Consider the following 27,872-nt stretch of genomic DNA (forward strand, 5'->3'; position numbering starts at 1 on the left):
TAGACGCTCTTGAGAAAACATGCCAAACTGGCATTAAATGTGGAACCGAAAAAGACGGTTTGCAAAACTTCAAGTCGATTCAGCCAACCATAGTCCTGAAACAAGTGCACTATTGAGGTATAAAAACTTTTTCCCAATTGGCAAATTTGTAAATCGTTCTGTAGTATTAGTATGAAATAGACCAATTTACCACAGTAGATATTCTGGTTTGTTTAGCTCACATTCTACATTTTTTTGCAGTTTAAATGATGAGAAAGAAACAATCTATTATTTCCAGAACGTTGTCACAATTTATCTGTGATTTTCCGCAATATTTTATTGAATATGATTTTAATGATATTCATGCACTGGCTGCTATTTACAAGGGATATTCATGCACTGCCTGCTATTTACAAGGAACTTAAAAAAATGTTAACAATAATATTGTGTTGTTTTATTTTATTGCAGCGTAGTTACATATCCAGAACGTGTAAGTTAACTTGATCATAGCAACATAATATGCTTAGAAGCGAATATAATAATAAAAGAAATCTAAAAATTTAAATATATCCTTCAGAACTTAGAGCCTATTTAAACTGTAATAAACAAATCAGTTGCCAATCAACTTCTTTGTAAACAATGTTCCTACAATTAAAAGAACAGCTTTTTGACATTTTTGACAAATGACATTAAAAACCATTCCCGCCAAACTTTTTAGAAAGTAGAAAGGCAGGGATATTTAGACATGCATTCTTTGGTGCTAGTAAAGAATCTCCCCCCACCTTATTTGCTAACCACTAACCCCTAAGTTAGGGGGTTAGGTGTTGATGAATAGGGAGTTAGTGGTTATAGGGGTTAGTAGTTCGTGGTTATAGCGGTTAGTGGTTAGCAAATAAGGTTGGGGGAAGATTCTTCACTTGCACCCATTCTTTTAAAACAAAATAATGCCAATGTTTACAGATTATTGCAGTGCAGAAAACTTTAAGGTAGACTTGTCTACCATGCCCCTCCATGGCGCCCATAATTGAAACTAACTCACATTATACTACATTCTATAAAAAAAAAAGACTAAATCACAATATACTACATTCTATCAAAGTCTTGTCAGAGGGTCCTGGTACAACATGTAAAGTGTTTAACCCAAATTCTTAAATGTATGCTAACTTTAAAACACACCACAAACCATTGGGGGTTTGAAGTGTTTATCTTGTTTTGGTATGATTTCGGTTTGTACACTGATCCAACGAACTAAAAAACAACAAAATAAATATAAATAAATAACTATTCCCGTCTTTAACTACACTGATATAAAAAATACCTCATTGTTCTTTTTACTACTCACTTAACATTTGCATATAGCCTACTTCACTATATTGACATCATAGAGATACTTATATACCATATATAGTGTTATATATTAGTATCTCTATGATTGGCATAGCCTATCTCTGAGAACTATTTGGTCCCAAGTTTGCAATTTGGTTCCTCGCCAGTTTGGTAGTCGGGCCCCCGTGCCATTTTGGTGGATGGCCAGCCTTACCATGTTGGTAGATGGCCATGTCCAAGTTGGTAGATGGCCATGTCCATGTTGGTAGCTGGCCATGTCCATGTTGGTAGCTGGCCATGTCCATGTTGGTAGTTGGCCATGTCCATGTTGGTAGCTGGCCATGTCCATGTTGGTAGTTGGCCATGTCCGTGTTGGTAGCTGGCCATGTCCATGTTGGTAGTTGGCCATGTCCAAGTTGGTAGATGGCCATGTCCATGTTGGTAGCTGGCCATGTCCATGTTGGTAGTTGGCCATGTCCATGTTGGTAGCTGGCCATGTCCATGTTGGTAGCTGGCCATGTCCATGTTGGTAGAGGGTGGCCAGGGGACATGGCCACTTTAGCTTTCGACCCCTGTTGAGTGGGGGAGGATGGGACACCTATTTATTCTATTTTCTCGTCGTATTTGGTAGTAAAAAAGAACCTTCAAAGAATTATAAAACCGTTTCCTCATGACTCATATAGGCCGTTTCGAATTGATTAAAACTTGATCAGAATATTATGTGCTAAAGGTGTGCCATCTTCTCCCACCCAACTATATATCACAGTATGATAAAATATGAAATCAGCCGTTTACTCACCCGCTTTAGCTTCGCAACCTAATAGAACCTTCTGGATCAATCACTAACATACACCGTAGTATACTAACTGTTAGTGTACTATGCTCACGCGTTACAAAAGGAGCGTCGTGAAGAGAAAACGCGCCGACTTCACATTCGGACCTGGGGCACGTAAGGCGAGAATGCGGGTTGATACATTTGAGAAAACTTGTACCAAAATCAATGTGTAAGACCAGAACTCCGTGTAATGCATGCATTTTAAGCAGAGTCCGTATATAAACAGACTCTGATTTTAAGTACTACTACACATACAGTAATAGATAATCAATATTAAAAACTATTGTGACTGTCAAATTAATAAACATCATTATCTTATCAGAGTCATAGAAATGTTTTCGATGGCTTTGTATCACAAACATTGGGGGCACTGGTGTCAATCCGTGTCTTGCCACGCAAATAGCACAACTCTGTTTATTAATGTTTTTGATTTTTGTGTTTATTTTAAAATGACGATTTTCCAATAATAATATGACTGTCTTTTCCGTGTATGTGGTCAATAAAGCTGGTGGCCTGGTTTTCCAATATGACCACCAGAAAACGTCAATCGAATTAGAGAAGACTTTCAGCTATCCGTTGGATTTAAAACTTGAGCCACAAACTGATTATGTCACTGTCGTTTTCGGGCAACAAGACGGCATAAAAGTTGGCCACGTTATTTTATCAGTAAACGGGAAACCAGCAAATGGAAGAAAGCTTCAAGATGGTTCAGACGTGATGGAGTTCATAGAAAATGAGAAGAATTACCCTTTAAACATACGTTTCGGACGACCAAAACTGTCATCTAATCAAAAAATCATGATGGCAAGTATGTTCCACTCATTGTACGCCATCAGTGTCCAGTTATCGCCTGAAAGTGGCAGCTCTGGCATCCAGAAGCTTGAAACTGACACATTTACACTGCACTGCCATCAAACTGTTACTGGGGTGAAGTTTATTGTAATTTCTGACCCCAAGCAGGTTGGAGTTGACAGTTTACTGGCAAGATTATACACCATATATTCAGACTATGCTCTTAAAAACCCATTTTATTCACTTGAAATGCCAATTCGAACCGAGCTTTTTGATTCCCAGGTAGTTGCAGCAATTGAACAAACAGAAAAAGTTGGATCTGCTATTTAAACTTATTTGTACCGATACAGCTGTGCAATAAATTTATACTTTTCACTTAACCAAACATATTTTAAGCATGTACCACTAATATTTATACAGGTACAACATGGAAATTGCTTAATAGGCATCATTTGAACTTTTTTACAACACATGGAGAATCCATAGTTAAAGTTATTGATTTTTTATCATTTATCATTTGTTTTAATATTATTTCCTGATTAATGTTTAACTTGAGAATATGCAATGTAACTTTGCCTGCAACTCTCAAGCAAATGCTAAAAATTCAAGTTATTGAACCAAACATGATAACTATTCGCTAATTTTTGGTAACTTTCCAGGGAGTTAAAATCTTAATAAAATCATTAAGTTCATGTTAGCTCAGCTTATCACTGCATTTGCCTGTATATGCAACAAAAGTAGAAACTTTTTTGCTTAATTTGACCAGTTTCAGTGTAGAATTCAGGAGATAAATATGAACGACAATTACAAATGATGTTGAAAGTGACCTCCGTTATCATCAATACTGACTTGGTCCCTTTTTATTTATTTTTCCAAACCCCACAATCAGTAATTATAAAAAATATTTGATCAGTAACTTTCTGAACACTCTGTATTTTACTTGCAGAATATGAAAAACTATATTGTTTACTGAATCCTGTAAAAGGTTACACACCAAGTTAACACATTTCCTACTGCCTACTGCCTGCTTTACATTAGTTTCTATTCAACTGTTCAACCTTAACAGTTCAACTTCCCAGATTGTTATGAATGACCTTTCTGATCCATCATATTCATTTTTTTGAATGGAGAATGTCATGGTGTAGAAGTATATGTCTAACTACATAATAACCGAACATTTTACACGTCATTACAATTCACTGAAGATAAATCAAACCATGCATGTAACAATACATAGTAACATAAATGCCATGTAATAACTTTACAACAATGTATACCAGGTAAGGGAATTAATTTAGAGATGATAAATTGACAACATATTTTTAATTTAATGTTACATACTAATTGTATCACAGAATTTGTATGAAAAAAAAGTATCAACAAAAACAACATGATGCCTGAAAATTTGTTAACTTAAATATGATTGGTAGTTTTTGAAATTACACAGACAACAGAATGAAACCAGTTATGGGATTTTGACCATAAGAAAATTCTTAGCTATGCATTTTATAAACATGAGATTTCAAATTGGATCCTTGTGTAAAAGATTTGCTGCAAAATTTGCAACTGAAAGGTTTCTCTCCAGTGTGTATGAGAAGATGTTGTTTTAAATTCACTTTCTGATGAAAATTCTTTCCACAAATATCGCAGCTGTATTTCTTTTCTTTAACATGAGCATCTCTGTGTCGAATTAGTGTAGAAGACAGTCGAAATGTTTTATCACAATATGGACATTTGTACGGCCTCTCGCCAGTGTGAGTTAGGAAATGGCGCTTTAATGCTAGACGCGTTTTAAAGGCATGATTGCAAGAAGCGCATTGGTAAGCTCTTTCCCCTGAATGTACGAGCATGTGTGAACATAAATTGCTTCTTGTACAAAATTTTTTGTCACAATCTTTGCATTGAAAATTCTTAACTTCTGCATGCACTCGTCGCATATGTTGCTTTGTTTTGGCCGTTGATTCAAATGTTTTACCACAAGTTGGGCAAGTTTTCATTTCTTTGCCCTTTGGACGTCCACGATAATCAATTGTTCTAAACATTTTGATCTTTTCAGGTTTAAATATTGGCACAGCGTCATCTACAGTAACTTCTACTTCAGCTTTCATTCCCTCTCCTTCGTTTGTTTCTGCAGTTTCCGGTTCTGTTAATTCCATCACACACAAATCTGTGAAACTAATTTCGCAACTGAATTGGTCATCTTCATCATGTAGTTTCATATGGTTTGCCAGTCTTTTCTGTGACTGGAAAGTTTTATTACAAATGGAGCAAATCAATTTTGGTAATCCATTTTCCTTGCGGGTGTGCGAGCGTGTTTTTCTTAACTTGTTAGTATTTTCTTCGTCTTTGTTCTCTTCAGCAGGAAAAGGAAGTGCTTCAACGATTTCTTGTTTAACTTCAGTTACAGGACTCCACTTTTTGTTTGCAACCGGTTTGTTGAATTTTTTCGTTTTTTTGGGAGACATTAATGTATAACAGGTAAACCTTAACCCTTTAAGTATAACCACTGCAATAGAATTCGTTTTTACTAAATAACAATAGTATAAGCAATAAGGTGTCTAACTTTCAAGTACTGGTCTAATACAATAACAAAAAATGGTGCAAATAAACGCAGAGACTGCGAAATTACTTTCAAAATACAATAGATCAAACATAAATGCAGCCAGGTAACCTACAATTTAAAAGCAAGCCCTATAGGCTCTTCTTTAAGGTTTTATCAATTGTTCTGTAGTTTTTGTGGCCAGCTGTTCCAGTTACTGCTACCACACTGATCTAAATAAATCTAAATATTACAACAGACAACTTTGTTACAAAAGTAAAAAAATGAAATCTCGCTTTGCGATAATGGCGCCTTCTATATAGAGGGCGCTAACTGTTTCGCCGTTTAGCTATCCGCGGGGTGGAAAATGGAGTCAACCCACAGTTTATATTATATCGGTGAGTCAACCACGACTAGTATTTCGCACGAATGACAGGATGTTGCGAAGTTATTACAGTTATACAGACAAAATTTTAATACAAACTTGGCATACCTATTTATATATAAACCTTCCAAACTGTAGCATAAACACTTCAGTTTACTCTGGTAGCACATTGTATTCGAGAAAAGGAACATGTAAAACAGAAACAGAACAGTTGTGCGAACAAAACAAATGGAATGGCACTGTTGGTCAACAAACCAAATAAAAGGCCAATACTTTGCATCTTTGAGTGATCTGTTTCATAATTGTAAAGAATGAACTAATTTAAATGAGAAAAAGAAACACGGTTATGATTAGGATGGACCAGCAGTTGGAAGCATTTCTGTTTCAGCCAACCCACAAAGCAACCACATTGATCTTGCTATAATGAAACTTTCACTCTTGTTTGCGATATTATCCCCTGATTTTGCACCAGAGGAGTCCCGAACAGCGGCATCAAATGCAGCGCCAAGAATTCGTGGCGCTTCCTCACGACACAAAACTGTTAAGTCTGGAAGGAAATTGATGACATCACGGGCAACGACATCATTCTCGTACGATATCGACGAAAGAACGGAGTTTGGAAAGGAAGTCGTCAAATGAACTTTGTCACTTTCTTTGTCTAGGCACTAAATCCAATAAAATAGGATTTAGAGAATATTGATAAAATTATTGCCTAAACTTTAAAAAACTTATCACCACAGAAAATTAGTGTCCAAACCTACACCATACCTTGTTATGTTGTTTTAAACATGAAATAAAATCTTCAAGGATTTTGTTTCGTGTTGTTTCAGGGTGGCTTCTCGCATGACGGAGGGTGGCAGCGAGTGCAAGTTTTCTTGCCACTGGGTCGCGCCCTTTGCAGAAAATACGACGCAGATCCGAAAGAAAGGGAGTGACATCATCAATTTTACGTTTTGATGACTCATCAAAATCATGCAGCACCTAAGGAAGAAATTTGTTTTTTTTTTAATTTTGTCTTTTTTTTCTTAGTATATAGACATATATGTCATTAGATGTAGCTTACAAACTACATCATGCAGCAAACTGAAAATTAAATTAACATGTAGCAACCATTCAATTAACAAACCAACTAAATGAACAAATATTCAAAATAAACCAACAAACACGCAAACGCAAATTAAGTCTAAAACAATGTGAACATGGCGCCAGTAAAGCGATTTCAATTGTATACCAGGTTGGGCATGAGTTTGCCAATTGTGACATTTATGTTTTCTTATTCAGAATTATTATTGAAAAACCTTCCTATTTAAATAGAAATACAGAAAGCACATGCTTTGTACAGTACTATATACAGGAAATTGTACATAACACAATTTTGTTGGAATTACATAAACCGGCCAGTTAAGAGACAATACAGTAAAAATGCAACGCAAATTTTCTAATTAGCAGCACTTTATTACCAACACTGTAGAAATCAATGCCTGCTATAGTCAGATCAGTATAATTGTCATTTTTCTAAATAAAAACTAATCTCACCAACAACTGATTCTCAAGGTCCTGGTTCTTCCCAATTAACTCAAGATAAGCGGAGATTGGTTGTTCCGGACACAGAAGATGCGGGATGTAGAATGATCTCACTGCATCGGATGATCCCTCCGTCCATGAAGACATGGCAGCAGATTGGAAGGAGGAGAGAGATGGGAGAATGTGATCTTGATCATGATACGTTTTTATCAACGACTGCACAAAGAAAATAATTAGTTGAACAAAGTCAAAAATATTTTTTAAGGGAAAGTTTTAGATGAATTTCTTATCATCTAAAATTTCTCGTTGCATTTTTTATATATTCTGAAAAAAAAAAATATGACAAAATAAAAAAATAGTTGAACAGGAGGACTATTTTTTATTCTTGCGTGGCGGGGCAACAACAGTAGTTATAACACAGGGGTTCTGTTTGATACACCTTGAGTCTGTTTACGATTTACAATGTATGTTATTTATTTTAATGTATGGCTGATAAATTAGATAGCCCATAAAGTTCCACTTGGATGTTACAACTAACAATTTGCCGTTCAGTTTCTTGCCCCAGGAAACCTACGCTCAAAATGGTAGCAGTGACGAGCCTTGAACCCCTAACCTCTTGTATAGAGGCAGGCGTGCTTACCACTTAGGCCACACAAACTAGTAAGATATAGCAACACAGCGCCAAGGCATCGAATCATCACACATATATTAGCTACCTGTAATGTTTGCGAATGTTTTGAAAGTAGAGCCACAGCTTGAGTTGGTTGATGGTTAAGATATTGATGAGTTAATGATAAAGTTTTCACCAACACGGTCATCATCTGTCTACGTGCACGATGGCAATATTGCTTCAACATCTGAAATATTAAAATATTGTATGGATGTTTTTAAACTGGGGTTTGTATAGGTTGTTAAAAACCTGCGATTTAATCTAGATTTGGCCCATTTTACCCAATACAATATATTATATGTTTTACCTGCCTAAACATGGTTATTTTTGCACATTTTACCCTACAAAATATAACATACGTTTAACCAACCTGCCAGAACATTTTTTGCAAATTTTTTTGGTAGTTTTTGCTCATTTTGCCCATAAATTACCAACCTGCCAAAACATGGTCATTATTTCCGTTGTATGTTTGTTATGTGAGGATCGGAAGAGAAGCGGGGAGGTCATCCTCAGGAGGATCACTGTGTTGAGCATCAGTGGGAGGTGGTGGAGGACTTTAAACTCGCTGAATTCGTGACGTGTTCGCCCTCGGAGCATCGAGGACATTAGAGGGAGCTAAAGGTAAAGGGGTGGAAAAACGATAATTTAATAAAATTAAAATTAAAGTTTCTATTTTTTATTTTTATTTATATTCCTGTATTAAATAAAGGTTTAAAGGGGTAATAACGAAAAAAAAAAAAATTAAAATTTGTATATAAGTAAAGATGCTCAAATGTGGTCTAAAGGTACAACTAGTTTCAAAAAACAAAACAGCGTTAGAAAAAAGTTATGAGAACGAACTCTTTAATTAAAAAAAAGTTCAGCGACAATACATGAAATTTCCTACAAGATATTAAAACTTTGGCTAAAAACAGAAAACTGTTAGTTGAGAGAAAGTACGCGTTACTTTTTATACCCTTATTTAACAAAAACTTAAGTTTATTTTTTACAAATAAGCAAACAAAAATTTTGTTTGAATATATAAATACCTGTCGGAGAACAAGCAAAGGTCGTGACCCTGCTATCTTCATCAATATAAGACTTGCATCGTATGCAGAATCTATGCTCGACAACACCATGCTTGCTCCAAACTATTAAATTAAATTTAAAAAATTAATATATATACTTGAAAAGTTTTAGCTATTATAAAAAATGTAGCTATTATGAAAAATGTAAACTACGTTTAAATTTAAAACATAATGGATAATAGTTGAACCTTTTTTTTTAATGTATAAAAAATTACATTAACTTTACATTAACCCGAAAACATTATCTAAAAATCATAACATGACAAGATAGAAATAGCATTTTACCTGTGAATCATTAGACGCGCTTGAACGAACATATCCGAGTCTGTTCAGCAAGGAACACACGAGGGCATCAGTGCGACAGTTTGAACCGACGTTTACCATGGCGACCGCATCACACAAACTTTCAATCTCAGGATCTGATAACTTCTTGTCTGTAAAATTTTCCATGTGTGTTAAGTTTGTTATGGATATTAGGTTTTCCATGGATAGTAAATTTAATACGTGTTAAAATGTTTAAACATAACCCAAAAAATAATGCACATTATAGTTGGAAAAAAACTCAAAAATCAATGTAGGTTAGCAAGATAACTTTCCAAACAGATGTTTTAGAAAAATGATTAAGATAGATTTTACTACAAAATCTGTGCAGTTCCAGATCTTAGCGGTTCGGTGTTTGCATCTTAAAAGGATACCAAGCTCGATGCTCAACTCTGATACGGATATGCGGGTGTCAGGGTAATGACCAATGTTGGCCTAAATCTTAGGTCACATGGTGTGCCATGTTATATTGTAATGTATTGTTTGTAAGCGAAAAAGAAGGGAAATAATATTAAAAAATACAAAGTGAACAATTTTTACCATATTGGTGTTTTATCACATAATATGAGCAATATACCTTTGTAATATTATATGCAATTTCTAGGAATATGAACAAATATGTGCCAACAGTAAAAAATAAACCTTTTATTATTTTTTAAAAATAGTCTGTTTTAAATAAAAATTTAAACGTTTTTATTTATTTTTAGTTAAACTATTTATTGTTTTTGATAAAACTCTTTATTATACAGCAATAATATAAACCTTTAATATTTGTCCCGGGGTCCACCATGTTGTTCCACACCTCCGCATGTGGTTGTAGGACGTACATCTGCGCTATAAGTTGCCACCAGATGGGAGTAAAGATACTTTCATCGGATTTAACTTTGTTTAACATGAAGCTTACGATGTGGTTCACGTTCGAAGCAGATTGAGAAAATTTACTTGAAAATAAAAAAAAAGAAATTTAAAATTAAAAAAAAATGTTTTTAGAAACCTGACTTATTTTAAAAACCACCTATTTTATGAAAAAAATTAATGACTTTTTGACAAATTTTGGGAAAAAAAACATCACTATTTTAGAAAAAAAATGAATGATTTAAAGGAAAAATTAATCATTTTTTAACAAAATTTAAAAAATATAAATATTTATTTTTTACCTGAAATAAACACTGAATAAGTTTAAATACGTCGTTGAATTTGATTGGTCGGATTTCATGCTTGCTTCCGTGGCAACCATGTAAGTGATGAGTCGGCAAAATTGGTCGATGGTTAGACTCAAAACAGACTCGTTTACGCTCGTACTTTTGTTTTCTCGTCCTTGCCATATCTATAGAGGGTTTATAACAAGTTATGGGAAAAAATCTTAATAAGAAAAAAATCCCAAAATTGGAAAATCCAAAAATCACAAACAAAGTTACATATGGGGTAAATCACAGTCGTTAAACGAAGGGTGCTTGGGAGGATAAACAATACACATTAATTTATCATACTTTAAAATGAACATTTTTTACATATCAAACAGTTAGAAAGAAAATAATACAAAAACTACCGTGGCAATTTCAAGTCAACCACTAAAAAAAAACTAAAATAAACTTTTCTTTTGAATAAAAATTAAGCATTTGCATAACTATAACATATATAACTGTAACACATATAACCCTACCCTACAAAGGTAACCGATAAACACTACTCACCTTTGGTGTTTGAATGACTACCCATAAAAAATCTAACGCAGTCTTTGGATCAATTGTGGATTTCCTGCAAAGAATAATCATAGGTGATTTACTTGGTTTAGAAACCAATGATATTTCCTTTCAACATTTAATTTAACAAAAGCCGTTTGGCGCGAATATTAAAGGCACTTTTAGCATTCTATGTCTAAGCCAGGTAATCATCAAATTTCTTCAATATAAAGGTTGGTATGCTATTTCCTTTTTTATAATGTTATAATACAAGTGCCTAACTAGTAAGCCAGTAGAATTTTAAGTAACCAGTGAAGTATCAGCAACAAGTGAGCTTCTAATCCAGTGGATACAACTACTAACCACTGAGCTACAGCACCAGACTGTATTTGGGGCTTGAAAATACAACTTAGAGTCACAGTTTCATTTTAGAACTTTTTTAATAATGGTTGTATTTTTTTCCCAAATTCAAACTTTAAAAAAATGTTGAAAGTTTCTATATTTACGAAGTTTATATTCAAATTTATTAACTCACGTATTCCTTGATGTTGGGTCAGGAGTTGCATCGGATAACAACCACTTGATGGCACTATGGATGGTTTCCCAGTTACAATGCTCAGCGAGGAGAGAGAGAAGATACGCTTGGTCGAACATTAACGACTACAAGAAAATAATTTTGTAAAAAAATTTAAAAAAATTTATATATTTTGTAAAATATTTCAAAAACATATATTTTTTTAAATAGCTTTTCTGTTCTGTTACTTCTGCTATCAGGCAAAATGTATAATATCTTTTTATGTGTTAATTTTGTATATAAAACATGAAATTTATTTTAACATTTTGACTGCTGTTGGAATTTCATAGGTTATTATAAAAAAATCAGACAAATGGGTTTTAAAAATAAGAACAAAATATTTTCTGAGATTAAACTTTATTAGAATACATTTAAGAATAAATCTAGAAAATAACATGATGACTCAGCAAAAAAGAACAAAGCGAGTAAATTTCTCAACAAACTTACACTTCCTGCTGAGTCATTCTTTCCTGACTCGAACAAAAGTTTCCGTTGTAAAGTAGGAGAGTGCGCGAGAAGTTCGGGATCAAGAAGTTGCAACCAATCCACCAATAAACCTTGGATAAAATATATATATATGAGCACCAAACCTGGTTTTTACCTTATTCAACATTTCTTATGAAATAATGTAAAACAACTACAGCAAACTGTGTCATAAATTATAGACGGCAAACCTGGGGTGGTAAGATATGCATGGCAACCTGAGATTTTTCGACACTAGATTAGTCAGCAAACATTAAAACCAATAGGGCGAAATCTGTTTTTATAAAATTATGTGTCTAATTATCCCTTCCTCCCTTGTGTTAAATATTTTGTGCAACAATATTGAATTTTGAACTGAAAGTTTACTGATTGTGCAAACAATGCAGGGTAAGCATGTCCACCCTACCACCCCAGGTTCGTCACGTATAATTAAACCTACCTGTTGTCCCAATGCTGGTGAAACAAACATCATCGGTGTCCGCTCTACCACGCCCAACCAAGATCCTTCGGTGTGAAATTTCCTCAAGCAATATTTGTGCCACAAGTCCAACCTGTGTGTATGGCAATCAACTTTATTCCAATATATAAGGTTTATATAGGATTTTATAACGCAAAGTGACCTAGGATATTTCTGGCGTCAGGGCTTAGCCAAAGGACACAGGGTTCAAAGCTCACCACTGGTGTCGATACTGGTAGACAAATATGTCTTTGGGCGAGTCACATAAGAAACATTGCTCTAACACAGTGGTCAGTGGTCACTATTATTGGTTTCACCCTTGGTACTCGGGTAATACTTAAATCCCAAGTGCCATCATGTGCTGTAGGCCATAGGGCCTAACATATAGGACAGAGTTAGCCTATTTGGTAACAAGAGCTTTTTTGATAAACTTAATACAAATTAACTGTAAAACTATCAGACTATTATAATATAAAAATGAGTTAATTGTTACATAATACTATATTACTATTGTTTTAAAATGACATGATTTTGTTGTGTTTATGGAGACATGTAGTTATAAAAACCATTCACACTTATGATACACCTGGTGGCTACAAAATATACTAATATCATTCATGACAAAGTTTTAATTCAAAGTTACCTTAGCTTTGATTCCTTCATCTTTATCAAGCAAAGTAATTTGATCTCGCAAAAACTCCTCCAGTTTTGACCAATCAGATTGCCTTAAATTTTCACTGTTTTCCACCGACGGTGACCTTTGAACCCCAAGTCTCTGTGACCCTGACAATGGCTTCCATGATGTCACAAAGCTGTAAAGGGGGTTTACCTTTCCTTCTTTTTTTTCAACCCCAAGATTTTGTGAGACTATGTTGACAAGCTATGGATAATATGGTGGGTTAAAAATGGGCACAACAATTTGTGTGACTTACAAAAGTAATAACTGTATTTGTCTTTTCAATTATGTAAGGGAAGATTTAAAAATATTTTTTAAAAGAAAAGACAGGATATAGTGACAAAACAACAGTTGTATATATTTAAAAAATATATTTACATTTAATTGGAAGAAAATAAGTGTGGTCGCTACACCTAGCGACTCGTGCAAGGTATGTACATTTACAAGTGAAGTGGTAACAATTGAAGTGACATATGACACAATGTATAAATAAGCATTAGTAAAAACCTATATACTTTTACAACCTTAAGCAGCAAACCTGGGGTGGTAAGGTAGGCAGGCCAGCCCCGGAATTTTCAACACTGCATTAATCAGTAAACAATGGAATCGGAAATTTAGATTTAATTCACAGTATGTCTAAAGTTTGGTCAACTCATATTCTTACCTGAGAAAATTTGTTTTGAATATTCTGATCAAATTTCCGTTGACAGGAACGTAATGCACGGTCGACCATGCGTAACAAACTCGTCGCTCGAGATGGAAAGTTGATCAATTTCGTCACAAAATCTAATTAAATTTTTTTTATCATTTTAAACCCAATTACAATTTTTTTATACTATTGTATATAGAGATGGCCTACATGGGCGAGCTATGGTAATTAAAGCCAGAGTTGGTTCCACCTACCTGTTAATATCAAGTTATGTAATGCTTGCACACATAGCAAAACCGGTTTATTCTGGTCTCCTCCGGTTTTTGTTTGATTGAAAGCTTGTAGAAGCTCCCTCCAAATAACAACACTTTTTCCTGTGGAATAAACAATATGGGAAATAACTGTAACTTTATTTTGTCAGTTATATTTTAGCACCAGAATCAAAAATGGTTTTATTTCTGGTAAATTTTCTGGTAAAACTATATTTCGAACCCTTAAATCCCGATAATAATTATTATTTATGTAGAAAAATAATAAACAAATAAAACTAAAAGAAATAGTTTTATTTATTTATATTTTTTTTTTGTGAATTTTTTACCTTTGGATGAAAACATCATCTCAAGTGATCTTTCCATGCTTTGAATATTTTCGGCAAATATTCCGTCCTTTCCTCTTCTTCTACCACTGGGTGCGGGTACAGAAACATCCATTGCTTCGTCATTATCACTGATGAGGTCAATCACATCATGGGATGTGGATGGGATAGACTTTGTTGCCTGTTGAATATAAAGGGGCTTACATTGGGATAATTGAGAAACTACTAAGTTTCTATTCTATGCTGTTGATTCTAGATCTAGGGTTTAGGTCAGATTTGACCAATTATTTCAACACCCAGAGTGAAAGTCTAATCTGTGTTCTATTCTATGAGAATGAGGTTTTTGTAAAGGACCTGGAATTTTGACTAGATTTGACCAACTTCCCCAACACTGATACAACTTATTTAAAAAAGTATTTTTTTGTGTTCGATTCTACAGGAGTGAGGTCCTTGTCAGGGACCTGGGATTTAGGCAGGATTTGACCAATTACTGTGCAGTAGTCTACAGTTATTTTTATATTTATATTAAATAAGTTCAACACATACTTGGTTTCCTTGATCAGGTAGTTGAGATTTAAGCAGTGCAGCAAAGTTTCCACCCGCCTTACAACCTCGTAACTTCTGTACGTCCAACAAGCGTGACATGTACTCTGTATTGCCTCGTGTGGCAGCTAGGATTGCTTCACGGTTCAAATCACATTGGGAATCTAGAACCTGAAAAAAAGTGGTACAATTTTAATTTCAAAAGTACAATTTTAATTTATCACAAAAAATATAGGTTTGTAGTGGTTGACTGTGCTTTGAGCACAGTTTTTTTTTAAATTATGGCAAATTTTAAAAATGTGGGTAAGGTTTTACATGGGACTTGAGATTTAGGCCAGGGTTAACAAATAACCCCTACACCCAGGCTGCCACAACCCATTTAGTAAGCACTGGGTTGGAGCAATGTCTTCTGAGCGTCTTGCCCGAACACATATGCCTGATTGATTTATCCGTACCAGTGTAAAACATCGAACCCATTAACTTCGGTTATGATGCAAGCGCATAACCTAAGACACATACACCTATCAACATTTGCCCAAGTAAAGATAGACATACGCATATCAGTATCGAGCACCCGGTACCATTGGGTTATAATCCAAGCACCTAGCCACAACTCACCCTTAGTAATAAATCCATGGCTTCAACAGGAACTCCAAATGACTGAACAAAGAATACAAGTTGTTGAACTGTTAAATCACGAACTGCAGCAAATCTTAAACGTTGTGACAATGGCGTGACCTTCGACCTTAACATCTTCAACTTCAACCAATCAGGAAGAAGCAACGCTTCCTCTTGTGTGTCCATTAAGAAAGCCTGAAAATGTAAAATAGTGAAATTAAACAAAAATTACTTTAAATTTATTGAAATAATTTTCTTACAGTTTAAAATACCAACTGAACAGAACTTAATCAAAAATTTAACTTTATAAAATATATATTTAAAAAAAATCATTTAGACAAAACATATTTAACACGAAAATATAGTAAAACCACCTGTGGTAAAACGTATCCTTCTTCAGTGAACCATAAACCCATTAACTCGTTATACACCAGATCCACATGAGGGAGCCGGGGATCTCTTGACGTGAACGAGAGTTGTGAAGGCGCTCCGTATCCAAGCAACACTATACTTGCTTGTGGTATGATGATATGTAATGTGGCTGCTTTGTATTGACCTGGCCACCTTACATAAACCTGTAGGAATTTTTTTCTTCGTATTTTAAGTTGAATTTGAGGTAATTTGGATTGATCATTACATGGAAGAACATTATTTTTTGCGGGGGAGTTAGTAGATAACTTTTTTAAACCAATGGTAAATTTATGTGTTTAAAACAAATAGCAGCAAACCTTACAAAAAAATAGAATATTAATTGCTATAAAAGGCTAAATTACTGAAAGCATGAAATATATGGCACAGAAATAAGAAATTTATGTATTTAATAAAAATAGCACCAAAACTAAAAAAAGGAATTTAAAAAAAGAAAAAGGCTAAATCTATAAATTAAAAGCCATATTAATTTTTATTCAACACACCTCATCTTGCACATCACTCCACGGCATTCGGTTGGTGCCGTCTTCACCTGCCGCGGCTTGTCTCTGTGCCTCGTGTGCCATGGCAATTGTCACGTGGGTCAAAAATATTTGGAGCAAGGCTGACATGAGACTACTGGCTGTGCTCTCGCTGCTCGATGGAGACACCTGGTGTCGAGTGAGTTTTAACGCTGATTCAACGACCGTACGTCTGCAACAACGTAACATTTCTTAAAAAAAAATACAGTTATGGTTTTATTCTACTTTGCAACATAAAATTAATGTAAATTTGGGAAAAAAGTCTAAAAATAACGAATTCTTGATGAAAACAGGAAATATGAAAAAATAGTTTACATATTTTTATTGACATTTATTGTAATCGAATTTCAGGAGCAGAAGCTAAAATGTTACCCCTCAAAAAAAATCTTGACTCCCAAACAGAGCCACAGCCCTGTTTAAGAAACTCTAACCAAACATAACTAATTTAAACAACCACCAACCTATCTATCAGTAGATGAGCAGACATCCTTGCAGCTTTAGATGAAGATTCCATTATTTCAACATCATCGCTCGCGTACTGCGTTAGATCGTGACATAAATACGCGACGTACGCCGCAATGCATGATGGGAACGATTCAACCAGCGCAGCATTACGAACGGCGTCGATGGCGTGACTTCGAATCACCGTCATATAATGTGGGAGTTGTGGGAGGTCATTTAACAACCAGCTGTAGGGGATATGATTTAGTGATGTTTTATGCGTTTAAAATTAAGTAGAAAAATATGTTTGTAAAAATGAAATTTTCCAAAGATAAAATGATAATTTGTAACATAAACAATTAAAAAAAGAAAAATAATCAGTATGAACATATTCATATATATTAATAAATTGAAAAAATATGAGTGGTATTTTAAAGATTTCCAGTGACGGTGAAAGTAAAATTAGAGAGTGTTAAAATCTGAAAAAAAACATCACTAATCAAGTATAAATGTTTTATTAAAATTAAAGATAATATTTTGTAAGAAATCTAGATTTTTAGAAAACAAATTCACGTAAATACCTAAAGTTATTCTCGCTTTTCTCTCTTGAATTTAAACCTTCTTTTCCCTCATTTATCTCGGACAACACGAGCGACAGAGCGTAACGTGATCGACTCCGGGTAAGTTTTTGTGGCGACGATAATCGCTTCAAGAAATATTGAACCACCTGTGTATTAATAATAGGGGTAATGTCAGCAGCACACAGACATAAAAAAGGTGGGTGGGGGTCAGGTCATGACCGTGTAAAGTGATGTCATATATTGGTTTCTGGCTTTTTACAGATGCAAAGTTACTTTGTCCTGTACAGTGTAGAAAAATTATAAGTAAATTGCTGCGAACACGATAAAATTTTATTTATTTAACTTTTCAGGAATAAACCAATCATATATATAGCTAAATAATTGATCCAAGAAAAATGTTTTTTTTCTGGTTTACAAAATCTTTCTGCACAAACCTGTAAAGAATCTTCATAATTATCACTGGTGATAATTTTCCGAAGTTGAATGACCAACTCATCGATGTGTATTCCCCCACTTAGTAACTGGGGAAAAAAATTTATATAGTTAGGGTTGATGTAAGGTGCTAAGGGGGACTTCGTTACTGCTTATGGAATATGGAACTTTTATGTTTATGAATGTAGGAGCAAAGTTTTAAAGAAATAAGTTGCCTTAAAATATATAAAAATAGTTGTTGTTTTTTTAAAGAGATTTTATTTTTCACCCAACAACACAAATGCGTTTACACAGTTATAATTTTAGGATATAAAATGATTTTTTTTCGCGGAATTTTATAATTGTATTTTAGGTTACAATACACATTTTTTCCACCAACACAATTTAATTTTTATTTTTTTAGGTTACAATAAAACAATTTTCTTACCTTTTCCGACTCACTATCTTGTACAAGTAGAAACTCACACAGACACTGCACGGGTAGCAAACCTACTTGACCTTTGGTGGAAGCCACAAGCTCAGGAAGCCACGTCATGGATTGGTTTTCCTCATGCCTTGAAATACATACATATTGGTAAGTCATATGTAAGTGAACAGTATCTTTCCAAATACCCTGGACAATCAAACTATTGGTGTTTGTGTCGAAATGGAGCTTCTCATTAATAGGAATGAATAATTACATCTCAAAGTGTTTATATATTTAGATTTTGATCAGATTGTCTATCAGATTGCTGGCATATTGAATAGTACGTTTGCCGCTAATTAAGAGAATATGGGTTCAGAGCTCTATGTTGCCCAAAAACTAATCATTTACAAAGTTATATATATACGTGGTAACTGGTAAGCAGGCACAAGCTGTAAACAGATCCACCGTGTTATAACAGCTGTCATTGCCCCGTCAAGTTACAAAATGTTTAAAAACATTGTGTTGCCAAAATTAATGAATAATTTATGTCTAAAATTTAGTTTTTTTGAAAAATGATCAGGAAGCACTGTTCTATAAAACTCTGTATGAACTAATATATGTTCGCATTTCTAGTCATATTACATCATCACATGAAACAGCTGACTCATCACAACAGCTGATTCATACCTGTTGATTATTTCCAGTAGAAAATCTGGTTGTCTTGATTGACAAAGTAGGACCCCAAGTTGCATTCGTTGAGACAATGCACTGAGTTGCTCCAATACCCGATCAGGGGGTCGTCGGGGGTGACCTTGTGGGTCCATTGCAATGAGTTGTGACAGTAGGAGGCTTGTCTCTTCAGTGACAACTAACCTGGTCGTGGCAGCAGCGAGGTGGCTTTCAAATTCAAGGACTTCACTTTTTTCAACCTAGAAATTTAATTAAAAAAAAAAAAATTGGGTAAATTTTTTGGCGTAAATAAAACTACAGGCTATCAACAAAGACCTTAACCATATATAAAAGAACTTAGGAAAATAAGTAGGGAAAAATGTAAAAATATAAAAGTCATTAAATAACTAAAAAATAAAAATCAATGACAAAGGGGTCACATTTTTATGATTTTTAGAAAAATGTGGAGCAACAGTGTCAAAATGTAGTTAAATCTATAGTCTTTAAACCTCATAAATTAATTTACCAATTCTAATCCTACGCCTACGATTATTAACTAGAAACTTTGGAAGAAAGATTTATTACCAATAAAAGTGTAAATAAAATTAAACCTAAATCAGACAGAAAAATACAAAAAAATCCTATGTTGTTTTAAACACATACAAAAACCAACATAAACCATTCATAGATAAAAGGCATGCACAATGAACACAGCATTGTGTATCCTTATTCAAATTAAACTTACGAGTGACATTTGTAATTCTTTCCCCGTCATCTGACTTCTTAAATCGCTATCAACAACAGTTACCGGGGGATACGAGAATCGATTTACGATTGACATTTCCATGAACACTGAAAACGTTATCAGATTATTATAGAGAGTTTGTATAATATTACCCATATATTAAAATCTATGTAAGCATTGTGATTGTTAATTGTTATATAACACTGAAAATATTACTAGATTAAAATACGGGGTTTGTATAACAGTACCCATATATTAGAATCTATGTAAGCAATACATTGGGATTGTTAATTGTTATATAACACTGAAAATATTACTAGATTAAAATACAGGGTTTGTATAATATTACCCATATATTAGAATCTATGTAAGCAATGCATTGTGATTGTTATATAATTAGAAAAAAATCTGATATTTATCAAATTCTATTTTTTATTTTGACACCATTTTACTTTTTAAGATTATTAGATTGAATAAGTTACAATAACATGTATCCACTCTCCTAAAACCCATTTGTTTATATTTTTAAAAAAATGTATAATGCATTCTCTTTTATATGGGTAAGGTCTTTGTTCAAGGACCTGAAATTGAGGCCAAATTTGGCCCTTCAAAATTGAGGCCAAATTTGGCCTATTACTCAGACACCGTTGTATGCAACATAAATCCAATTCTGTTTTCCTATATCGATACAACCCTACCTTTAAGCATGGGATATTGTGTCCATGCCTGGTGACCAACAGTAGACGGATTGAATGCGAGGATTATCAACAAAGTTTGAAGAGCTGACCAATATAACTGGGATATTGCTAGTGAGGGTGGGGTGTAATCTTCTGGGAGACGAATGTTCCCTGGATGGTGGTAATGACATAGAGCGAGGATTGTATCAATCACATCGCTTCTCTCAGTGATGAGAGAGTTGAAGTCCGGGCGAGCGATGCTTCCTGCTCGTCTGTGGAGGGGAGGATTTAGGAAGATTTTTGGAGGGTTATAGGTATGTGCCTTCTATACAGCGTTAAATTCTTTTATGGATATGTGTGGTGTTATTCCATTTTGTTTTCTAGAAGTTTGACCTTTTTTAAGAACCTAGGATTTAGCGTGATCGGTATTTGCTCTCTATACAGCATAAAATATGTTTATGGGTATATTTGGTGTAATTGTATGCTATTCTATATGGGTTTGCTCCTTACTTGAGGACCTAGGATTTGGGCAAGATTTTGACATCATGGCAAACATGTATGCAAACCATTACCCCAACACCTAGGGTGCTACAACCCATTAGCGACCACTAAGTTGGGGCAATTTCTGGTTATGATGGAAGCGCCCAACCCCCAAGCCACGGCACCTGACACATATGCCAGATAAACATCCAACACAGCAATACACTTATCCCTACCTTACAAGTTGTCCGATCATATCCAACGCTTCAGCTGGTACAAGTGGGTGGTCAGTGGACAACCCAATGGCTGCCAGTCTGAGTATGGAACCTTCCAACACTGAACAGTCGTGACACATCTTAACTAAGGATGTTCGTTCTGATTCTGGTGGCCAGTTATCTCGTGTGTGGTAAGTATCAGGTGGTTTCAGAAACAAGAACTTGGTAGATGAAAATAAATCATAAAACAAGTGAACGTGTTTTTAGCTTGTTTATACTCGCGTGGTGGGGAATGTCCGAATGGCAATTGTTGACTCGTTAGAGTCAATATAACAGTGTTTTGTTTCATACACCTCTTGCCGGCTTACAAGTTACTTATGTAAATTTGTAGGTGATTATTTTGGGAGAATTTGATGCAGGCGCAAAAACCACTGTGTTATGTCTAAAAAATGATAAACTTTTAACAGAAGTACCAATGTTTTTATAAGAGCAAAGGATTTTACAGTTGATATCCTTATAAAATAATTTACCACATTTTTTAAAGGGAACACAAAAAATTGATAACATACCTTTTGCAGCAGTTGTATAAACTCCTGTGCTGAAATTCGAGGTGCTAGTCGAGGTACAACCACAGCATGTGCCCACCATAATGCATTGTGTTGGATTTTAGCGAGGGTTTCTTTGGACTGAGCATAGACTATCTCAGCATCAGACATTTGACCTTCAAGTGCCTTTTTCTGAAAAATCATAATTTTTTCAGAACTTTCATGTTTTAAACAACTAGCAACAGTCTATGTGAGTTGTGAGGATACGGTTTTATATTTCTTTGAATGTTCTTTGTTTACTAATAAATGAGACAAAAAAATAAAAAAAATATATAATGTCAAATGTTCAGTAAATAATTTTAAATAATATACATTTATATATATATATATATATAGGCTCTAAGTTTAGACAAAGAATTTTAATACAATTAACAATATAAAGGTTCCAAATTAAATGCAGTTCAATTTGTAATAATAGTGAAAATATTGTTACCTTTCCAATTATATAAGCAATAACTTCCTTGGCGTGAGGTGTGATACTCAGTAACATTGTCAAACATACCAGGTCACATGTAGATGATATAAAACGATCTGTGGAAAAATGGACAGTTATGGAGGCCATTTATACTAAAATGATAACCTGTAATTTATTTATTATTTGAAAAATAAACAGTTTTATTTAAAAAAGCTCCAGTTTCTGTTAAAAATATAATCATTCGGCTGTTTTTGCTAGCACGCAATATAAGATTATATATAAGTAAATCTCTTTTGGTAAAAACGTTAATTTTAATATTATACCATTGTTTCGTCTTAAATCTGGCTAAAAGAATTTACGTTTATACCAGAAAAGCTACTTACTTATATATATATATATATATATATTAATATAATAAAATATGGGTCTTGGTGTTATTCACAGTGAAATATAAGAATACATGACCTTTATGAGGTTGGTCCAATGCTGAGAACTTTTCCATGTCTGGTTCTTGCATCAAACCTAATGCTAATGCAGGGAACTGCATGTCATGCTTCACTGAACGTACAATCTCACGCAGCAAACCACGCACAGCACGAAGGTAATCCTCGTGTTGAAGAAGGAGGTCTTGACAAACTGAAGCTGTGGAAATATCTACCATTAAATGTTGATATTTAATTTTATATTATCAGATAGCCTTTCTTCAATAAGATTGCTCCTATATGAGCTAAGTTTATGTGCCAGAGTGACATTCCAATATCACATGCATTGGATCAAGAAGTGTTGTTATTTGGTGCGACCTTGAACGACCTTTATTCAGTTTTTACTTTTCATTAAACATTAACATATTGAATAGTGAAGGGTTTAAAGTGACCAGTGATATGGCTCAGTGGGTATTTGCTTGCAATGTAGAGAAAGGACACTAAGTGCATACCTAACTTGACAATCATCTGCGACCTAAATATACTAATACTAATATGTGTAAGTGTTTTTAAGCTAGACACTTGAGGGACATTGTTTCAAACTAGTGCTCACTAATGGGTTATTTATAGCACTCTGGGTGCCAGGACTCGGGATAATGAGCAAACTTTTGCCTAAGTCTTAGGTCCTTTGATTAAACATGCTGTAGAACCTTATCTACATAAAATAGGTTGAAAGAGTTTAAAAAAAGGCCATTAAATAGTTAAAATAAAAATTAAATAAAAATATTTTTCAAACCAACCCAAAGTTTTAGCTGCAGATTCCGGATAATACTGCAGAGTTGAGACAACAACAGCCATATTGCTAGGGTTACGTGCGTTGGATAATTCATTGTAAAGAACGTAGCTGAACATTGTCTTTAAGTTGTCAGGATGTGCCTCGATCAATTCCTAAGAAACAACAATGATAAAATATGATTTAAAATCTTAATGTTAATCTGTTAAATTTGATACACTTTAATGCTGCATGTATATCTTATACTTTAGAAGGCCTATTGAGCATTAATAAATTTAAATCCCAAATTTAAATCAAGTTTTAAGCTTTTAATAAACAATGTACCTCAAGCTTAGTAAACAATTAATTATATACATTATATATAATAAATTATATAATGCAATATATTAAATGATATATATAATATATCAGTTTACTATTAACTACTGCTAATGTATTTCCTGAATAATTCTATATACAGAAAAATATATGTAAAAAAATATACTGTTGTATAAAAAATAAAATACATATATTACCCCCTAATGAAATATAATATATACACCTCTAATTTATCCACTAAGTTAATCACCTTGATACACAGTGTGTAATGGTTGAGAAGAAGTTTTGATTTTAACCTCATTTTTGTCATGTGACCGATGACATCAACATCTTCTTGTGAATGAGTGTTGCAGTTCACACATATTGCCAACAGTAAGTCCTGTAGATTAGATATAAATGAATAAATGAATGTAACTTATTTATTTCTGTGTGGCTGGGCAACAACGATGGCTATAACATGGGTGTTCTGTTTTAATAAAATTGTGCCTGCTTACGAGTTACCACATACAAAAAATTTTGTTCAATTTTTAATGTATAGATGTACATTTGGACAATGCATAGGATACACTTGGTTGGAGCAATTGCCATATCTTGCCCTAGAAACCACATGCTCACAATGGTAGCAGTGTTGGGCCATAACCTCTCGGCTAGAGGGTACATCACTGTGGCACATCTGACTCTTCAAATATATATAATAAGAGTTGTTTTGTCTAATATATACATGTTTACAAAACTTACTAATACAATATAGACAGCAGCCATATAAACTCAGAGTTTAAAAGGGGAAAAGTTACCATGTGAGTGTTTTTAAGTAAAATCTAATAAAAAGCTATCTAATGAAATTTTATGACAACTGTAAAGCTACAGTTATAAATTTAAATTTATGACTTCCTCAGATGAACTTTCAAACTTCATAGTGACATTCAGACTGAGACAGTGCCTTGAAATTATTATAACATCTAGTACTGTTGTAATATTTACCTGTGCTGGTTTAATCAACTTTGGATTTTGAAGCCACATTTCAAGTTTCTGAATCGACATTAGTCGTACTTCCTGTAAACCACACACGGAAGTCAGGGTTCGAATCAGGGTTTTCCCCACTGCATTAGGGGTCCCACCAGCTTGACCCGGGGTATTCCCCAGTTCACCCTGTCTTCTTGTAAGTCGATCACGCAAAAGTTCAATTGTAATTTGGTGGATTGAATCTACTTTATCTTCAAACCTAAGATTTATGAATAAGAACATAAAATGATTGGAAAATGTTAATTTGTATGACATAATAAAAACTTGTAATTTTAATATTTCTTCAGATAAAATATTAAATAATAAAAATAATTAAAAAAATTATAAATACAGCCTATGTATATATGGTACAAATTACTAATTATAATATATCCGGAATAAATTTCGATAGCTGATATTTTTGAGGCAAGAAACTAACTTTTACCTCAAAACTGGAGGTTCTTTTGGAAATTCTTTCATCTCCACGTCGCCTTCAAGTGTTGGGTTAGGTTTGGTTCCGTAAGCAGCAACTATTGTGTGGACGAACTGCTGGCAATGAACATGGTCCACCCATATTCGTTCACCCAGTGAGTCATCCAAGAACACTGTGAAGGTAAGAATGGGCATCAGTTTTAACATTTTTAACCACCCAAAAAGGTGGTGACCAAACAAATTCTGGATTGTTTAACAAAATTTTTTAAATTTTAAACAAAATCCGGGAAAAAAATCTAGGATGTTTAAAACACCTATTGTCTAAAACATAAAGAACCTTGGATCTGCTTGTTTGTATAGACACTCAAAAGCAGGATAAATGTTGTTTTTTTTTAATTTAAACCTGGGTTGCATATTTAAACATAATATGATTTCACACCTGTCTCAAAACTTGGGGTGACCTGTTCTTAATGGTAAAATTGTTAGTATATTGTTTGTACCCCATCCATAACTGATCTGTTTAAACATTTCCAAGTAAACAAACAAAAAGGAAAACAGAAAGTATATATATATGTATATATATATATATATATCAACTAACAGTGTATGCAGTATGGCACACAAAAACTTTGCATTAAAGCAGTGATAAAACAATAAAATAAAACTAGTTTTTATATGCTTAACAAGAAATGAAACACACCTCTAACAATTAACAGAGGCCAGTTCTCTTCTTGGTCAAGAACTTCCATTAGTATACTAGAGGCAATGATTGCCACTATGTTGTTGTGTTTTGACTTGACATACTCCAACCCAATGTCTTTCTTAAGAAGGCTTGCCAAACTTTCAACAACAGATTTGTTGTTAAATATATCTGGCCTTTGCTTAGCAAGTGTGAGAAGTGATAACACAGTTGTGTGATCGGGTTTTATTCGATTAACTCGTAAAGATTGAATCGCTCCACAAAGGAAAGCCTGTCGGAATTAATGAGAAAACTTGTTATTTTGGTAGGCCTATACAGAATACAATACTGCATTTGTGCATTACCCTGTTTTATTACATGGGCTCTTTTAAGCTGCAATATAAAATGATGGATAGTACATGCAAATAATGCATGTCAATGTTATGATCTAGTAAAAAAAGAATAAATGATAGTTAGTGAAAAAGAAAGAGTGAAAATGGAAACACAGTTGTAAAAACACAGGTGTATTATTGTTATACAAATTCTTCTGGTTTAGTAATTGGTATCACACAAAACAACTGTGTGACCATACATTGCAAAGAAATAACACAAGTGAAGTGTTCTATTCAATAATGGTGGGGTTCTACAGTTATGGGACCTGCAGCTACGTGTGGGGTTTTACAGCTATAGGACCTGAAATTTAAACCAGAGTAGGACCACTACCCTGACACCCTGTGTGCTACAACCCATTAGTGACAACTGGATTGGGGCTATGTCTTTGGAGTGTCTTGCTAAAGGACACATATGTCAATCAGTTATCGGTATTCTGTAAAGTACCAGAAGCGAGAATCAAACTCAGTATTTTTATATATGACGCAAGCTACTAACCACTATATATGATGCAAGCTACTAACCAGTCATGGCACCCGACATGCTAACTGCTAAGTGTTATAAACTACAAGGTTAACTAATATTAAATTAACCCATAAAGCCACAAACTGCTCACCTCTGCTTGACTTGGATAAACATCAACGTGCTTCATAACCTGGTGTACAAGCTCCACTGAGGGACAGTCTAAGCAAACACCAGTGGGCTCAGGTATTGTAGGCGACATACGAGACTGGGCTTCAGCAGCTAACCTCCCATGTGGGGTTATTGGGTGGAAATGAGAAGTTTCTTGAGCTTGGACCTTGATTTTCTTCGCTGGTGGCAAAGGGTAATATTTATCTGAAGAACAATGAGAGAATGTTAGATATCGTTGAATGAATCTGTTGATTATTTGTTCTTGTAGGGCACAGTTATCCCATCGGTTATTATTATAGGTGTTTTACTGTATAGAAGAAATGTTATATAAAGTGCATTGCCCATGGAAACATAAGCACACAATGGTAGTAACAGTAAGGGAACCTAGGCTGGTGGGAAGTGTAAGAGGTTAGCAGTTAAGAATTTTTAGTTGGGGGTTATAGGAGGTTAGTAGTGATATGGGTTAGTAGTTGGGGGTTAGCATATAACATTGGGGAAGGATTATTTACCAGCACATTTAGGTAAAATTTGGACTATGGTTTTGGTTTCTGTGCAGAATTCTGTAGGTACGTGTAAACAACAAATCAGCACTTACTACTGTGAGATCCATTATCAGTTGAATGCGGTCGAAAATGTTCTTGCTTTTGCTTGGATCCCAAGGCAATGAAATCAGTTGGTTGTCCTGGCCTGGTGACTTGCCCCACCCTTGGTCTTTTACTTCCAACTATACCTTTCTTCATACCAACATGTATGATGTAATACAGCAGGGTAATGGTAAATAAGATTACTGCTCTATGCTGTCTCTGTTTAATTAGGAAGCTTAGTGTAGAGATTTTGAAACAATTCTAACGAACATAACTATTCATCACACA

General features: G+C 34.2%; 3 protein-coding genes across 3 annotated transcripts; 1 reads left to right on the forward strand and 2 right to left on the reverse strand.

Moving 5' to 3' along the window:
- The first annotated feature begins 2,466 nt into the window (after positions 1-2,466).
- Positions 2,467-3,743, forward strand: LOC100186911 (trafficking protein particle complex subunit 4-like). Its single transcript, XM_002126380.5, has one exon. It carries the CDS (start codon positions 2,612-2,614, stop codon positions 3,260-3,262), a length of 651 nt encoding a protein of 216 aa, XP_002126416.1. The 5' UTR covers positions 2,467-2,611; the 3' UTR covers positions 3,263-3,743.
- Positions 3,744-3,870: 127 nt separating this feature from the next.
- Positions 3,871-5,436, reverse strand: zf(c2h2)-15 (zinc finger protein). Its single transcript, NM_001078501.1, is given in 1 exon segment — positions 3,871-5,436. A coding segment is annotated over 1 exon segment (972 nt). The 5' UTR covers positions 5,398-5,436; the 3' UTR covers positions 3,871-4,425.
- A 572-nt stretch (positions 5,437-6,008) lies between these two features.
- LOC101243305 (integrator complex subunit 1) lies at positions 6,009-27,819 on the reverse strand. The gene is made up of 39 exons (XM_009863427.3): positions 27,596-27,819; positions 26,984-27,204; positions 25,999-26,269; positions 25,312-25,471; positions 24,846-25,086; positions 24,115-24,243; positions 23,554-23,701; positions 22,797-22,973; positions 22,350-22,447; positions 21,881-22,048; positions 21,333-21,532; positions 20,638-20,888; positions 19,940-20,046; positions 19,213-19,454; positions 18,547-18,673; positions 18,122-18,208; positions 17,688-17,833; positions 17,127-17,354; positions 16,630-16,837; positions 16,090-16,290; positions 15,716-15,910; positions 15,101-15,268; positions 14,558-14,735; positions 14,214-14,333; positions 13,975-14,096; positions 13,278-13,514; positions 12,617-12,728; positions 12,142-12,251; positions 11,656-11,780; positions 11,133-11,196; positions 10,596-10,765; positions 10,201-10,379; positions 9,403-9,551; positions 9,079-9,180; positions 8,486-8,665; positions 8,097-8,237; positions 7,393-7,596; positions 6,625-6,837; positions 6,009-6,521 (listed from the first exon to the last, which is right to left on the reverse strand). Exons 1-39 carry the CDS (start codon positions 27,738-27,740, stop codon positions 6,207-6,209), a joined length of 6,639 nt encoding a protein of 2,212 aa, XP_009861729.2. The 5' UTR covers positions 27,741-27,819; the 3' UTR covers positions 6,009-6,206.
- Positions 27,820-27,872: the final 53 nt, after the last annotated feature.

Source organism: Ciona intestinalis, unplaced genomic scaffold, assembly GCF_000224145.3.
Source record: "Ciona intestinalis unplaced genomic scaffold, KH HT000137.2, whole genome shotgun sequence".
In the NCBI taxonomy this organism is placed as follows: Eukaryota; Metazoa; Chordata; class Ascidiacea; order Phlebobranchia; family Cionidae; genus Ciona; species Ciona intestinalis.